The sequence below is a fragment of the Vulpes vulpes genome, chromosome 8 (assembly GCF_048418805.1).
Source record: "Vulpes vulpes isolate BD-2025 chromosome 8, VulVul3, whole genome shotgun sequence".
Lineage (NCBI taxonomy): Eukaryota > Metazoa > Chordata > Mammalia > Carnivora > Canidae > Vulpes > Vulpes vulpes.
The window spans coordinates 75,602,032-75,617,118 of record NC_132787.1 but is presented as its reverse complement, the minus strand read 5'-3'; the positions used below and the strand labels follow the sequence as shown (position 1 = coordinate 75,617,118).

At 44.6% G+C, this 15,087-nt stretch overlaps 1 protein-coding gene across 2 annotated transcripts in view; it reads right to left on the bottom strand.

Moving 5' to 3' along the window:
* Positions 1 to 11,790: 11,790 nt before the first annotated feature.
* ANAPC1 (anaphase promoting complex subunit 1) overlaps positions 11,791 to 15,087 on the bottom strand; it is a 102,052-nt gene continuing 98,755 nt past the window's right edge. For both annotated transcript variants that reach the window (XM_025994353.2, XM_072767149.1), the window contains exon 48: positions 11,791 to 12,164. In XM_025994353.2, coding sequence (XP_025850138.1) covers positions 12,049 to 12,164 — 116 coding nt within the window. In that variant the 3' untranslated portion in view covers positions 11,791 to 12,048. The remainder of the gene's footprint in view (positions 12,165 to 15,087) is intronic.

Sequence of the window (15,087 nt, the reverse complement as noted above, 5' to 3'; positions counted from 1 at the left end):
CCTGTACTAGACCAATTATGTAAGGCCATCCAGCTTAGCCCTCATAGAAAGGTGACTGAGGCTCAATTCTCGCTGCTCCTGGCCATTCTCTCCTTGAGCACTGGCCAGGTACAGGTCTTAATCCCAAATCCAAAGTGCACTAGCCACAGTTAAGGAACGGATCCTAGACAAGTTGCTATTTCTGCATCTATAAATCATCTAAGTTATACACCTTACCTCATAGATCATTATAAGAATTGAATGAAGTCATTCTTTATGCATTGATCAATATTGGAAGTTCAATAAGCAATCAATAACTGTTAGCTATTTTTGCCATTTTAATTACTATTAGGTTTTATGAGGAGTAGGTTAAGCAAATAGAAGTGGTCCAGCCAGAATTAGGTTGAGTCCCTTCCATTTTCGCGTACATAGAGAAGACAGGATCTCTCTGGGCTCCACATCAGCTGCCTCAGAGATTGCTTGAAGTCAACAGGACCTGCAAAGAAGAGTCAGAAGAAAAGAGTGTGCATGGAAGGGAAGGCAGATATGTGTGGTCATCTAGCTTCTACCCACAGTCTCTGACTGAAGTTTACAGAATATCATGGTTCCAACATTACTTCTCCTTCCTACTCTTGACTCTCATGTGTTTGGGTCTTCATGGGCAAGGGAAAGGGTTTTCAGGGTGAGATAGGGAGGTCACTATCCCGTTCACTTTGTGACTATTAAAGACATCTATGACGAGAGAAGTTTACATCTGTCTCTATAGAGGTATCCTCCAGGCAGAATGGTCCATGGAAAGATGCACAGGAGAGCAGCTTTTGTCTGGCAAAGAAAGGGAAATAATAACTCCATTCCTACCCTCTTTTACAGACAAGTGCAAAGGGGTGATGGTCATTCTCTTACCCCTCCAGATGTCATATGCAAAATTCTCAAGGCAAGTGGGAAAGGAAGAGCCTAGCATTTCCCAGGTGGGCTCTCCCACCATGATGACACAGGGTCCTTCCTGTCTCCCTGCAGCTCCATGGAATAGGAATAGGAGCCCTCTAGCCTCCAGTTCTGCCTCTTCAGAGGCTGTCTCTGAGCAGAAAGTCAGGAGAATGAGAGGCCAGAAGAAGAGGAAATCAATGGATGTCAAGGCAGGTATGTGTCTGCTTCCCGGCACAGAGTGTTACTATAGAGTGACCACTTGTCATCTTGTCTTCCCAAGACTAGGTCCAGGTCCAGTGTTCAGAGTGAGTTGCAAGGAAAGAACTACATTTCTCAGGTGGATCACATCCATGCTTACTTGGAATCTTTTGTTTCTACAGCTGTGCAGGAGAGTAGCACCCTGACCTCCAACTCTACTGCCTCAGAAACTCTCTCTGAGCTGAGGTCCTGGAAGAAGAGGGGACAGAAGAAAAACATATGGACTGTTGATCATGTTGAAGGAATGAAACTCAGGATGAATAAGAGGAGAAGACCAAGTTACCGCCCTGAAGACCAAGAAGCATTCTACCGACTTCTGGGTGTGTGCTCTGAGCTGATGGAGCATTACAGGGCCTCACCGTGCTGAGAATCATGTTGGAAGCAGTGGCTCTGGGATCATGCCCAAACCTCCCCCTGGGCTCTAAGCTGTAAGGCGTCCAGGAGGCACAGACACAGAGTGACCCTGCTTCTGCTGGGTGGCTGGAAGGTTCTTCCTCTTTGAGACAAGTTCTTGGAGAGATAGGGAGGAGGCTACAGTGTAGAGAGCTCAACTGTCAAGACATTTCAGAATAAACCAAGGGGTGCAGCCTCTGCCTACTGAGATACATTGATATATTCCCACGAATTAAGATTTTAGGGATTAGTAATGAAAAGACAACGTAGATCTTGCTGTTCAAGGTGGGAGGAGACAGAAAAACAAACTCATACAGAAATAAGTTGCTCTCAGCCAATGACAAATGCAGAGAAGTAATGTTTTTCAAAGGCAATGATGCTTGGAGATGGAGCTTGAGCAAAGACGAGGGAACTCTTCAGAATAGGGTGCTTAGGGAATGTCTGTAAAAGAAGGTGCCATCAGGACCAGTGGCAGGATTGAGTGTGACAGGTTTGGGGACAACATTGAGATCACATTGTCCAATACAGCATTCTTTAGCCACATGTAGCTATTATTTAATTTTAAATGAATTAAATAAGGTTTTTAAAATCAGTTTTTCAGTATCAGCCACATTTCAAGTGTGCAGTAGCCACACATGGCTAATGGCTACCATACTGAACAATGCAGATCTAGAATGCTTTCATCATCACAGAAAGTTCTACTGCAGAGAGCCAGACTGACTGGAGAAGGGTGGAGGAGGATGAAATGATCCTATCCTTCCTGGTGTGCAGTGTCATTGTCCCAGGCAAGGAGCCACAGTTAGCACCCCTGGAAAATGGTACCTCCAGGGGACAATTCTAATCCCAGACAAGTCTGCTGAGGTGGGGGAAGCCAGGTCATTATCTGCAGGAAGTGAGGGGATCCAGGAGAGAGAGGGCAGGATGCCCAGGAGTTGTGATCTGCCACAGGCTCAGGGCACTCAGTTGATCAGAGGCAGTAGGAAGCTCTGCATGGTCACAGCATGATAAAGTGACAAGGATGCCGTGCACAGAGACCCATGGCCACATCCAAGCTCCTGGCTTGGGGCAAATGTGTTAAGCTTTGAGAGCAGGACCACATCTCTGTGATCAACAGATGCATCCCTGCCCTTCATGGGGAAGTTTAAATTACAATAGTGAAATCCACGCCCCACAGCTGAAACTCAGAGCCTCACTGGAAGGAATTGCAGCTATTGGTAACATTAAGACTCACAACCCTCCTGGCAGAAAGGAGGCTGCCTCCACTTCCTGGAGACAAAGGAACTTGGGGAGGCTCCAACTTTCTTCCGTCCCTCTGGAATGTCCCACAGCCCTTTGCTCACTTCTCCCAGAAGGGCTGTTCCAAGGCCCTCATCACTTCTCCCTTCCTTTGCAGAGGATCCTGTTATCCAGAGCTTCTTGGAAGCTGACATTTTCCTCAAAGTGTCTGATAAGGTATCTGCAGCACAAAAATGATGAGGGACCGAGGGGTCTGCAGTCACCATCCCATGGGAGCAGGAACAGAGAACCAGATTTCTGCTCATGCGGGAGAAGCCCTGGAGAGACCTGCTCTCAGGGGCGGAGAAGGAAAGGACACACCGTCCATGGCCTGCCCTTCCCTTGGGCATCTTCTCCTGGCCTCCTGTCAGTTCCTCTTTTCAGCACAGCCCACCCTGAGGGGTTCCCACTGTGGCCATTGGATGGGACCATGTGGGACACACTCGCCCCTTCCATTCACCTCTCACCTGCCTTCCGTGTCCACACAGTATCTGCTCTCCATGGTGGTGGAGTACTTCGGCCGTGTTGGGCTGCCTGGACACCTCTACAACAGGATCCACTTTTTCCTGGCCCTGTGAGTGCCTCCTTGGGGACTTGCTCTCAGTTCTGCCCCAAACCACCACCTCCCCATCCCATGGCCTCATTACCCCATCGGGATGGCTTGGTCATGCCCGTGAGCCTCAAGTAGTTGTTCCTCTTGACTACAGAGCAGATAAGGCCTTCAGGGGTCACACAGTCATTCGGGAGGGGAAGGCAATAGGTAAGGTCCTAAGACTATGAAAGTAGCCAGTAAACATCACTTGCTGCTCAGAGAGAGACCGAGTGACCTGAAGGAAGAAGTCCCAGGGAGATGGCCGGCAGCCAGAACCTTGGCCTGGGCCAGGCATAGTGTAAGCCCCACAGGCTTAGTCCGAAGGATGGTCTTGCTGACCTTCTGGACCCAGGCTCTCTGCAGATAGAGCTTCCCAGACCCTTCCCCTTGGATAGACTGCCCTGGGCACTGGGTGTTCCCATGTGACCAGTGCAGCCTCTCCCCGTGGCGCTGCCTGAGGCTGCCAACCATCACTGGAGCCTGACAAACTTCCTGTCTTTTCCCATGGCAGCTACATTGCCTCCGACATGGAGGAGGACAACCCCACATCCAAACGGAGCATCTTCCAGTTCCTGCTGGGCAGGGAACACTGGCCAGACCTCTACAAGGAGTTCCTGAAGTTGAAGGTGGAATTTTTCCATGCAATGGGGCACCGAGCCTGGGTCACTCCTGAGTTGTGTGAGGAGGTCTGTTGGAGATGAGGGCCAGGGGGCACACCCCAGAAGTGGTGGAGCTGGGCCTGTCCTCCAGGTACTCATGTTGCTTTGTTTCCCTTTCAGATTCAGGCCCAGAACCCACATCACTGGGTCTGGAGTCGGGCGCGCCAATGCGCCCCCTAGGTCCCCAGGAAACATAGTGGGGGCTGCAGGTGGTCCAGGTGAGTGTAGGTGCTCTGGGGCTCCGCAGGGTTGGACATCCCCCACCCCCATGCTGGGTAGGCACCTCCTGGGATGGTGGGCATAAAGAAGAAGCAATACAGCATCCCTTCAAGCATATTAGCATAGTAAGGGCTCCAAGAACTCCCATGAGAAAGAAAGTAATTACCTGTGTTTGTATCAAAATTCCCCAAATGAATTTGATTATGGAATTATGTATGTAACACAAGATCCCAATTTGCATATCAAAAAAATTTTTAGGAAAACTCTTGGAAATGCAGATCTAAGTAATGAAAACCTCTGTAGGGTTTTGATCTGAGTTGAAAATTTTAAACAAATAAATGGAAGACACTGAAGTCACCCTTTCTGGAAAGGGGGCTGTTACCCTGGTGGCTCTTGGGAGGAAAGAGACATTAATTCCAACATGTCATCAAAAGCAGTATGTGTTTTGCTCCCACATGAAGCAAGCTTAGTAGCTAGGTCCCTGCAGGATGTGTCAGGGTCTTGTCACAAACAGAAGCTCCTAGTGCTCCTGGTCTCTGCAAAAATCAGATCACTGGGGCACAAAAGAACACAAGCACCTGGAGAACTGTGAGGAAGTACCTAATAGATGACACAGTTAGAGAAAACTACCACTTGACCAGCATCATACTCTTTAGAATGTGTTTTTTTTTTTTTCGTTTAAATTTGGTTTCTGTAATTCGTTCTACTTGAAGTTGAGGGAGACTTTCGGTGAAATGCAGAAGGAACCCTTTGCCTGAAGAGACAGCCGTACCAGAATAATCTTGTGAACTGAGCCACCCCCGCCTCTTTGCAGGGTGTGACCGAGCCTATTCTGACCATAGAAGAAAAAAAGGTCAAGTGTGCTCTGTAATAACCATGCATGTTTGGGATAAAGTTTAATTCATCCACAGGCTTCTTATTTGAGGACCAACAACTACTGTACATGCCCCAAATCTCAAATTCCAAAGAAAACAGCATTATCACAATAAAAAAGAGAGAGAGAGAGAAATCCTGGTTAACAGGGGCTGCTCTTGGGTCTGGTCACTTCTACAAGCAATGAGGGCGGCAGCTGATTTTGCTGGAGTCCCTTTCCCTTACACACCTATGGTTTGCCTTCTGCTCTGATCCCGCTTTCTTTCCTTGGAGCACCCGCCTGCCCATCCCCTGCCTCCCCCTACCCCAACACCAAGCTGCTGCTCCCTTCCCAGGCTCCCAGAGCCCCAGAGGGACAGTACTGGGCCTCCAGCTTTCCTCAGACCTGTAGGAAGGGAGGGTGCAGGGACAGCCAGGACTATGGCAGCCCAAATAGCACAATGCCCCCCAACCTTCTTACGGGTGTCAGCCAGTAAAGGCCCTGCGCTCTGAATAATCCAGGAGGGTATAGTAACATGGAGCCAGGGGTGGGGTGGGGGGGACCAAAGAAGCCAAGAGACCAGAGCAGGAGCCTCTGCAGAGACAGAGGACAGGCAGAGAGAGAAAGGACAGAAAGTCTTAGAAGAGGCCTGGATCACTGAGGAGGAGGAACCTGAAGGAAGAGGCCACAGAAACAGCTAGAAGATGGTGAGGAAAAGAGGAGACAGGAAGAGGAGAAACACATGAGGACAGAGGATACAGGATGTGGCCAGCCCATTCAGGACAATCAGCATCTTGGGGACAATTGTCCCTGGAACCCTTCCCGACAATCTGCTACAACTGAATGAAGAGACGGTGGGATAGTCCAGCCAGCAGATGAGCAGAAGGTACTGAGTGTGATGACATGTGGATCTAAGGATGAAACAAGAGAATAAGAGGGGGGGATTCCTGTGCCATTGTGTATGCTCTGACATCATAGAAATGACCCAACTTTCAACTTTCAAAATGAGAAGAGAGGGAAACAGGGAGAGGGTCATGAACGGCTGCCTGGGGGGCAGGTGGGGAGATCCCAGGGTGCCATGGAGGTCAGACACAGGCCGTTGTTGGGGGGCATGGACGACTAGAAGAATCCTATGAGGATATTAGTGTTAAATGTGAATGTCAAAGAAAGGACAAATTTTAAGAGAGCAAACACCAAATAAAGACACATGGTAAATATAAGAAAGAGTAGAAATATAATATAGAAACAATATAAAAAATGAGACTCAACTGAGATCAGTCATATCATTTGCATTAATAAATCTAAACTCTCTATTCAAAGATTTTCTGGTTGATTCACAAAGCAAAACCCAGCTCTCTGTGAGATTATCCTTAAATCATTCAGAGGTACTAACAATAACATGAGAGCTCATGGTACACCATGCAAATGCCCTCAAATGACAGTAGGGATTATCATAGGGATACCAAGGGAAGGAACACTCAGGTGCAAAACCCTTCAAAGACTAGGAAGGACACTTGGGATGGGGGCAAGATTTTGAGGGTAGGTGCCCAACATTACAGGCATATCCACAGGCCTGGGTTGGTCCACACAGCTCAATCTGCTCAGTGATGCTCATAGATTTTACAGCACTCCCAACAGATGAATGGATGGATGGATGGATGGATGGATGGATGGATGGATGGATATATAGGTATACTGATATATATATATATATATATATAGCTATTTTAGAGAAGAAATCTAATTGGACAATAATTGCAGTTATCAGAAACTGTTTAGCTCTTTGCCACTTTTTTCCCATGGAAATGACTGATTTTGCCATGAAATTGCTGATGATGACAAGGTTCCCAGGAACCTCTCACGGTCAGGCATAGACAGAATAGCCAGTCTTGTAAAAAGTTGACTCCTTTCAGGAAGCAATACAGTTGCTGTTTAACCCTCTCTATCCCAGGAGGGCTTAGCATTTTCTTCTTTAGTCCTCCGGAACTTTCCAGTTGCAAATAATCATAGTATTTACTGTCTATGACACCTCGTCCTTGCAGCCCCAGAAGGCCAAGGTAGAAACAAGCTAAGAGGTTGTTTCTCTCCTCACTCATGTATCTAGTGACTCAGTCAAAGGAAGTCTGGCACAAAACAGGACCAACCCACATCGTTCCAGTTACTCAGCTGATAAAGACCATGCATTCGTTCCTCCTCTAGTGAGTCCTCTCAGTGTGTTAGGCCACTCAAGGCCACTCGGGGCAGGGGGGCGGGGGTGGGGAGTGTCACTGCCACTGAGACTTGAGGTTGGTGCCATCCAGATGAGTTGGCACATGGATTGCAGGATTATCACAAAATCTTAAGAGTGTCAAAACACACCTGAGGGTTTGATAATGGAAAAGGAAAGTGAACAGCATCAGGAGCTCAAGAGATAGCCAAGCGACTGGGAAGTCCATGAGCAAAACCAGGGGAGACCAAGTGGTGATATGTGGCTTTTATGGGACTTGGGGATGGGGCTAAGTTCATACCTGGGTCACTGCATCCCATGCAGCAGCACAAGGTTTGCTCAGGAACCCAAACAGAAAGGGTGTGGATAAGGGAAATAGATGGAAATCTTTGGGGAGGAAAGGACTGAGAAGCCTCTGCAAAACTACAGAAGCCAGGGGTGGGGGCACCTGTCACAGCTGGTACTGGCTTCTTACAGCCAGGTGAGCACCATTTGCCCTTGTGTCTGCCTGGGACCAGGGAAGGACAGCAACAGCTTGGCCACCTCTTCCACCTCCAAGCCTCGAGTGGGCATCTCTCACCAGCTCCTCACAGTGGCACACACTTACCTAGCCCCACACAGGAAACAGCTGGAGGGGGAGCAAAGAGAAGAGGAGGTAGTAAAGATACTGAGTTGACAACCAGCCAATGAAGAGGGCACAGTTGAGATGACCCACAAATTAACTAGAGAAGCAGAGAGGGCGTTTGGAGCAAGATGACACAAGACAGCACCCCCACTCCCCACCCCGGGGTTTTGCAGACATCTCATCAAACAGGCTGGTGCTCATCTCATCTAGATCTTACCCGGGCAGAGTGATGCAGCTAGGGAAGCAATTACAATGCATTTACTAATGGTTCTTCAATTGTTGAAGAGCTGTGTACATTTCCCTACATTTCCAGTTGATGAGACTATCTTCTTAATCTCTGGAATGGTACACAGTAAGTGAACAAAACAGTCTTGATTCAATGAAAAATATGCACAAATATGAACATAAGACAAATGAAAGAACATGAGTGGCACTAACCAGCTTCTAAACACTGTCCCTGTGATAAGTGCCCCCCAGTGATATGATTACCAGGATCATGATCTAACACATCTGGGTTCTGGAACTCCATGGCTTGACTACAGCCCCACAAGGCAGCATACGTGAAAGACAGGGACAGATCCATTAACTACAAAGACAAGGCAACAGATTTCACACCTATGTATTGGAGTAAAAGCAGTGGAAATTATTAACATGCAGTTACTTACAGATTTTCACTGAGTTTATTGAACCTAGTATAAATTTTTTCTAAATTTCCTATTTCATGTTAGAATGTACCATAGAAGAAATATTTTTAGCTAAAAGAACCATTTTAAACTAAGATGGTAGTTCTATGACCAAGAAAGCAGCACACAGACTAACTCAATCTAATTCCAAGAAATAACACAAAGGCCTTGGTTTTTCTAAAGATGCACAGAGAAAGGAAGGATCCACAAACTGCCAAGTGCAATGTCACTCTGGCTCTTTCTCAACACTGAGAGGAGAGGCAGTAATGACCCAGGTTCAGGAGTTAGAGCAGTATGGTCTGACAGCCCAGGCTTGGGATGGGAGCAGTGCAACCTTGGGCCAGCCACCTCCTTCCCTGAGCCTCAGGGATCTCAGCTGTGGAAAGAGGGGTAGAAAGATCCTCCAGTGCTGGCCTTTTATGTAGTGCCTGAAGAATGAAGGTCTTGCCATCTGGGCAACCCCTGCTCTCCATCCTGGCCTCCATTTCACTCAAGCACATTAACATGGAGCAAAGCAACAGGATGCTAACAGGCAAGTCCATCCTTATCCACAGGCAAGAATTAAGGATATGGTTTTAGAAGCTTTTCTTTCAATTTAGCAAAAAAGACTTTCCCACAGGTGACTAATGAGAAGCAACTGATGTATTTCAGGGTTGGGGAAACCCAGCTGGCCCTTGGAAACAGGAAAAGCCAGTCACCTGGGAACCTTTGTAAACCACATGGGTATCTGCAAGGTGGTTGCTAAGTGGTAACAGAGGCCTCCAGCCTGCGTACTCTCTCTGAATAGCCCCTCCACCTCTCCTCTGCTTCCTTCCACTGCTGGTTGAAAACTGCAGACACTGAGCACAGAGGGGTGACCAAATCCTGTCCCCTCCCCCATAGCTGAATCGGAAGAGATCTTTATATGGCTAGGCATTTTCTACAAAATGCGGTATAAGGATAGAAGAACCCATAAACCAAGCCCCCAACTTTATATGCAGGAGGCAACAAAGTCTCCCTGGTTAGGATCTCAAATTGGCCATGACCTTCCAGTTTCACCCAGCTCCCAACATCATCTCCGGACTTTGGCCTATTCCTGTCCCTCAGACTGGACTTTGACATGGCCTTCCTCAGAATCAACACAAATCCATTCCTCTGGCAATTCCTGCCTTGGTTCCACATGTTCTGGCTTCTACTCAGAATCCTGGTTCCCAAGCTCCAGTTTTTCTGCCCAAGCCCCGACCCATCTGCCATACAGGCACACCGGCCTCCCACACCAAGTAGGTCTGTACATGGATCATCAAGCTCAGAGATGAGAGGACCCCTCCTGTGTACTTCCTCTGGGCTGTCAGAAGATCTCTTAACTGTGAAGTCAGCTGATTTCTAGACAAATGGTAAAAAGTAGCCTTACTCAAGACTGGGCAGCACCGAGGGAAGCTCTGTAGAGCTTAACTCAATGGACACTCCTACTAGGGTCTGGTGTCCGTGCCTCAGAGCTACCCACAAGTTCATGCCTTCACTCTTTACAGGACCTCTTACTCGAGGGAGGAGCACAGATGTCAGGCCCCAACGGAGAGGCAATAATCTCTCTTAGTATGTATGTGTGTGTAACTATTTAATTATGTCCAACCTATGGAAGCATTTATATCTGGGTAAGTAGAAAGGATGAATGTGGGTAATTATGAGTAAGCTGGGAACCATACTGTGACATTAAGTAACCAGTACTCAGCAGCGTCTGGTTCTCCTCCCCTTCGTGGACACATGGAAGAGTCACAGGAGGCAGATCAAGGTTCTCCTCCCCTTCGTGGACACATGGAAGAGTCACAGGAGGCAGATCAAGGTTCTCCTCCCCTTCGTGGACACATGGAAGAGTCACAGGAGGCAGATCAAGATCTACTTCCTGCCAATAGGCTGTAACTGGAAGTGGCACATGCCACTTCTGGGCCAAAACCCTTAGGAACCAGATGCACTTCTCCAGCTCTTCCCTTGTCTTAACTTTGAGGAGGCTGAAATACTCTGAATGGTGATAGCTACCAGAACACATAAATAGATGGCATTCATTTCTTTGATGATTCTAGCATGTCTGCTCATAAGGCTGCCCAAAATACCCTCTCAAGTCATCCTTCAGAAAAAAGAATACAAATTATAACAACTGAGACTGAAGATACCAACAGTTGCCTAGATACTGAGTTCTTTAAATCTTGATTCAAATGGAATTTCTGTAATCTACCATTTTAATTGTTTTCTTTTAGTTTTAATTATAAGAAAAGCTAGCTAAGTGTGAAAGGGAAACACATTTCGCCCTCCCAATCAGCCACATCTTGCCTATGTTCTATATGTAAGAGCAAGTGCTTGAGGCAAGCATGCAGATGGAATATTGAGTCTAGAGAGAATGAGTTGCCTCCAGAAGTGTGCCTTGTAAATGCAAGCCCACCCTGCAGAAGCAATTGCCACATAGGTTTTTGCCAAAATCTCAATGGAAACATTTCTATTTGATTTTTACCTTTAAAACTAAAGAGCAAAATTCAGGATGTGGAAATGTGGAATGACTGAATGAATCTTGCTGCTTCTACCCGTTTAGGGTCCCACTGGCCATTCAGGTAACACAGGGCATATGTCAGAATCTGGATAGCAGGGAGTATTCTTCTTCCTGTATGGGAGACCTGAAGCTGGAGGCACCTCTACGTGATTATCTTTCATCATTACTTAGTCTAAAACTCTTGATACAGATGTTCATTCTCTAAATCTTGAGTGGAAATGCAATTTATTTTTAAATGCTATTTCTGAATACCTCTCTATAATGGAAATTGCATATTTCCTCTATTTACAACAGGCTTCATGTTGAGCAATTCTTCATTAGGGTATAAATGTCTTCCCACTTAAGGTGACTGGAGGAGGCCTGGCACCATCACAGAAAGTGCACACTAATTTTAGACTGGAAAACTGTGACATGTTAGGAGATGCTAAAAGCCATTTACTTGCTGTGGAGAGTAAAACTTGATGACAGAGTTTCTTTAAAAACCTTGCAAACTTGAACATAATCACTTTATCTGAATCACCACAGTTGAAAGATTTTTAAATGAATTTCCACCCTAGTGCCTACTGCTCTATTCTCTGAATCCCAAACTAAAATAATCAAGAGTTTTGAAAACAAACCAAAAAACTTTATTTACAAAAGTAAATTTTAACTCACTTTTATATATCATATAATGTTAATGCTGACAGCAACAGAGCCTCTGGAATATTTAAAACACTTAAATTTTAAAATACATTGAGGTTTGTGCAGCTTATTTTCCCCCTAGTTATATTATAAAATTTATAAATGTTTCTTTAGCTTTGTTGTTTGGTCATGTTTTTGTGCAGAAGTCACGTTTCAGGGTAGGTTTACCAACAGACATGATCACATAACCATTGGCTGTGGATTTCCAAGAAGTAAAGGAGCCAATCTTAGCAAAGCTCGCACTGGCATTTTCAGCTGTTTAAATTTGAAGAGGAGTTCAGCAAAGCTTGTGCTCCCTAAAGAAATGGAAATGGGGGGAAAAAGTCACTCTTGTAAATAAATTCAATTGCATACCCCTTTCACGGAAGTTTCAGAGACGCAATCACATTTAAAGATGACATTCTTCCCTTTGAAAACAATTCCCCAAAGATAATATTTAATCTATGAATTTCCCAAATGTACAGTAAAATGACATAAAAATGTAAATGTATCCATTTTGTACTTCAGAAAGTGACCTGTGACATCTGAAACTATTAATATTTAATTATATATTACTTAAATAGAATTAATAAATGTGCCCATCTACTTTCAATTACCCTAATCTATATACCCCAATATGTACCCAAGAAAAGAACATAGGCTTAAATACATGGACGTTAATCTATTGCCCCACCCTCTAAGAAACAAAGGTTCTCAACTCTCGTCCCACAGATATTCCAATGTAACTCATATAGAGTACAACCTGGACATCTGGAGTGTGAAGGCTGCCTGGGTGATTCTGATGCACAGCCAAGGTTAAGAACCACTGCTCTAAAGGAAGTAGGAGGTATATAACCTGAAACTCCTATTAAGCATCATCTTCCGTTTTGCCTCCATCCCACTACATGCAGCTGTCCACTACTCCCTCTCTCCTAGCCTCAACATATATGTATATAAAGTTCCTGCAACTCTAGGCCACAAGCAAGCATCCTAGCAGACCTGCAGACAACAGAGGGGACAGGATCACAGGAGCTCATGAAGATGGACAGATCAATATGATCAAGTGGCTGATCAAGGCATGACTAACACAAGAAAGAGTTGTGCTACACAGAATATAAGGGAGAAAACTATTTCTCCTAAGTATTTCCTTTGATTGAGTGGGCTCTGCCAGTCAGCTGAATTAAATGTTTAATATACCTCAGCAGAAATTAAGACAAGTTTCCTATTTAACTGATAATCTATGGTGTTCCCCAGACCTTGCTAAAACTCAAGCACACAGAATAAAAACATCCAGGAAGATATGAAACAACTTCAACATACTAATGCACTATGGAATCTAACAGACCACTGACATTCAACGTGACACTAAAATGGTTAGGGTGAAAGGTATCATCTTGATCTTTGTTTTCCATTTATTCCATTTGTGCTCTTTTCCCCATTGTCCTCTTTTTCTGTCTCTTTTGGATTACTTTTTATGCTTCCACTATAGCTCCTTTGTTGCAGTATGTTCTGACTTTGTCTTCTTAGTAATTGCTTTATGACTTCCAGCATATACCTTTAAATTATCAAAGATTACCTTCAAATGAGATTATACCACCTCACATATTAGCATAAGGGCCTTCCTTTTTTTTTTTTTTTAAGATTTTATTTATTTATTCATGAGAGACACAGAGAGAGAGAGGGAGAAAGAGAGAGTGGCAGAGCCATAGGCAGAGGGAGAAGCAGGCTCCATGATGGGAGCCCAATGTGGGACTCGATCCCAGGACTCCAGGATCACGCCCTGAGCCGAAGGCAGGCGCTAAACCGCTGAGCCACCCAGGGATCCCCTAGCATAAGGGCCTTCCAACAGCACTTCCATTTCTCCCTTCCCAGCCTTTGAACTACCATTCCATACTTTTCACTTTTCATGTTTTATAAACTCCATAGTACATTGTTATTATTTTCATTCCATCAATGGTCTTTAAAAAAGTATTTCTAGAAGAAGCCTTGCATAAATAAACCCATGTCATTACCATTTCCAATATTGTGCATGTCTTTGTGTAGCCCCTATCTCCATCTAACATTATTTCCCTCTGCCCAAAAGAGTTAATAGACAACATTTCCAATAGTGTGGGTCTGCTGGTAATGAATTTTATCAGCTTTTGTGTGTCTGGAAAAGGCTTTATTTCATGACTGTTTTGAAAGATATTTTTGCTGGGTATAAAATTCTTAGACATTTTAATTTTCCTTTGCATCCTCTACTCTACTAATCTATAACTTACCTTGCTTCCTGTAAGAAATACAAAGTTACTCTTATTTTTATCTGTGTGTAGCATGTGTTTTTTCCTCTAGCTGCTTTTAAGGCTTTTTTTTTTTTACCACCAGTTTTGGGCAATCTGGTTATGATGTGCCTTAATGTAACTTTAATCATATTTCTCATGCTTGGGATTCACTGAATTTTTCAATCTGTGGGATTTACAGTTTTCATCAAATTTGGAAAATTTCCAGCCATTATTTCTTCAAATATTTTTTTCTGTTGTGTCCCTCCCCCCTCAGTTCTCCAGGGACTCTCTCTTCTTCAGGGACTCCAATCACATGTAAATTGGGTCCTTTTCACAGCTTATTTCATTAATGCTCTGTTCCTTTTTCCTTCTTGTACTTTTGCATTTAATTCTGGACAGTTTCTATTGCTATGTCTTCACACTTGGTAACTTTTTATTATGGAATGTCTAACCTGCCCATTATTCCCATTCAGTGTACTCTTCATCTCAAACACTCCAGTCTTCATCTCAAAAAGTTCAATTATAGTATTTTATATCTTCTATATGTCTTAATGTTCTGAAATACAGAATAGTTATAAGAATGGTCTTAATGTCCTTGTCTGCTAATTGAACATCTATGTCAATTCCAGATCAGTTTTAATTGATTTTTCATCTCATCTATAGGTCCTATTTTCCTATTTCTTTGTATAACAGATATTGTGAATTTACCTTGTTGGGTGCCAGATATTTCTGTATTTCTATGTTCTTGGACTTTATTCTAGAATTACATTTCTTGAAAAACAATTTGATGCTTTTGTGCCACACTTTTGAGCTTTGTAAGGTGGGACCAGAATACACTCAGGTCTATTTAGTCTAGAGCTAAGTATTTCCCATTACTAAAGCAAGACCATTCTGAGTATCTAAGGTCCCTTAAATTATGAAGTTGTGAGAAGAGGCACAATTTCTGAACCTGTATAAACAACTGGTAATGTGTCCTCTA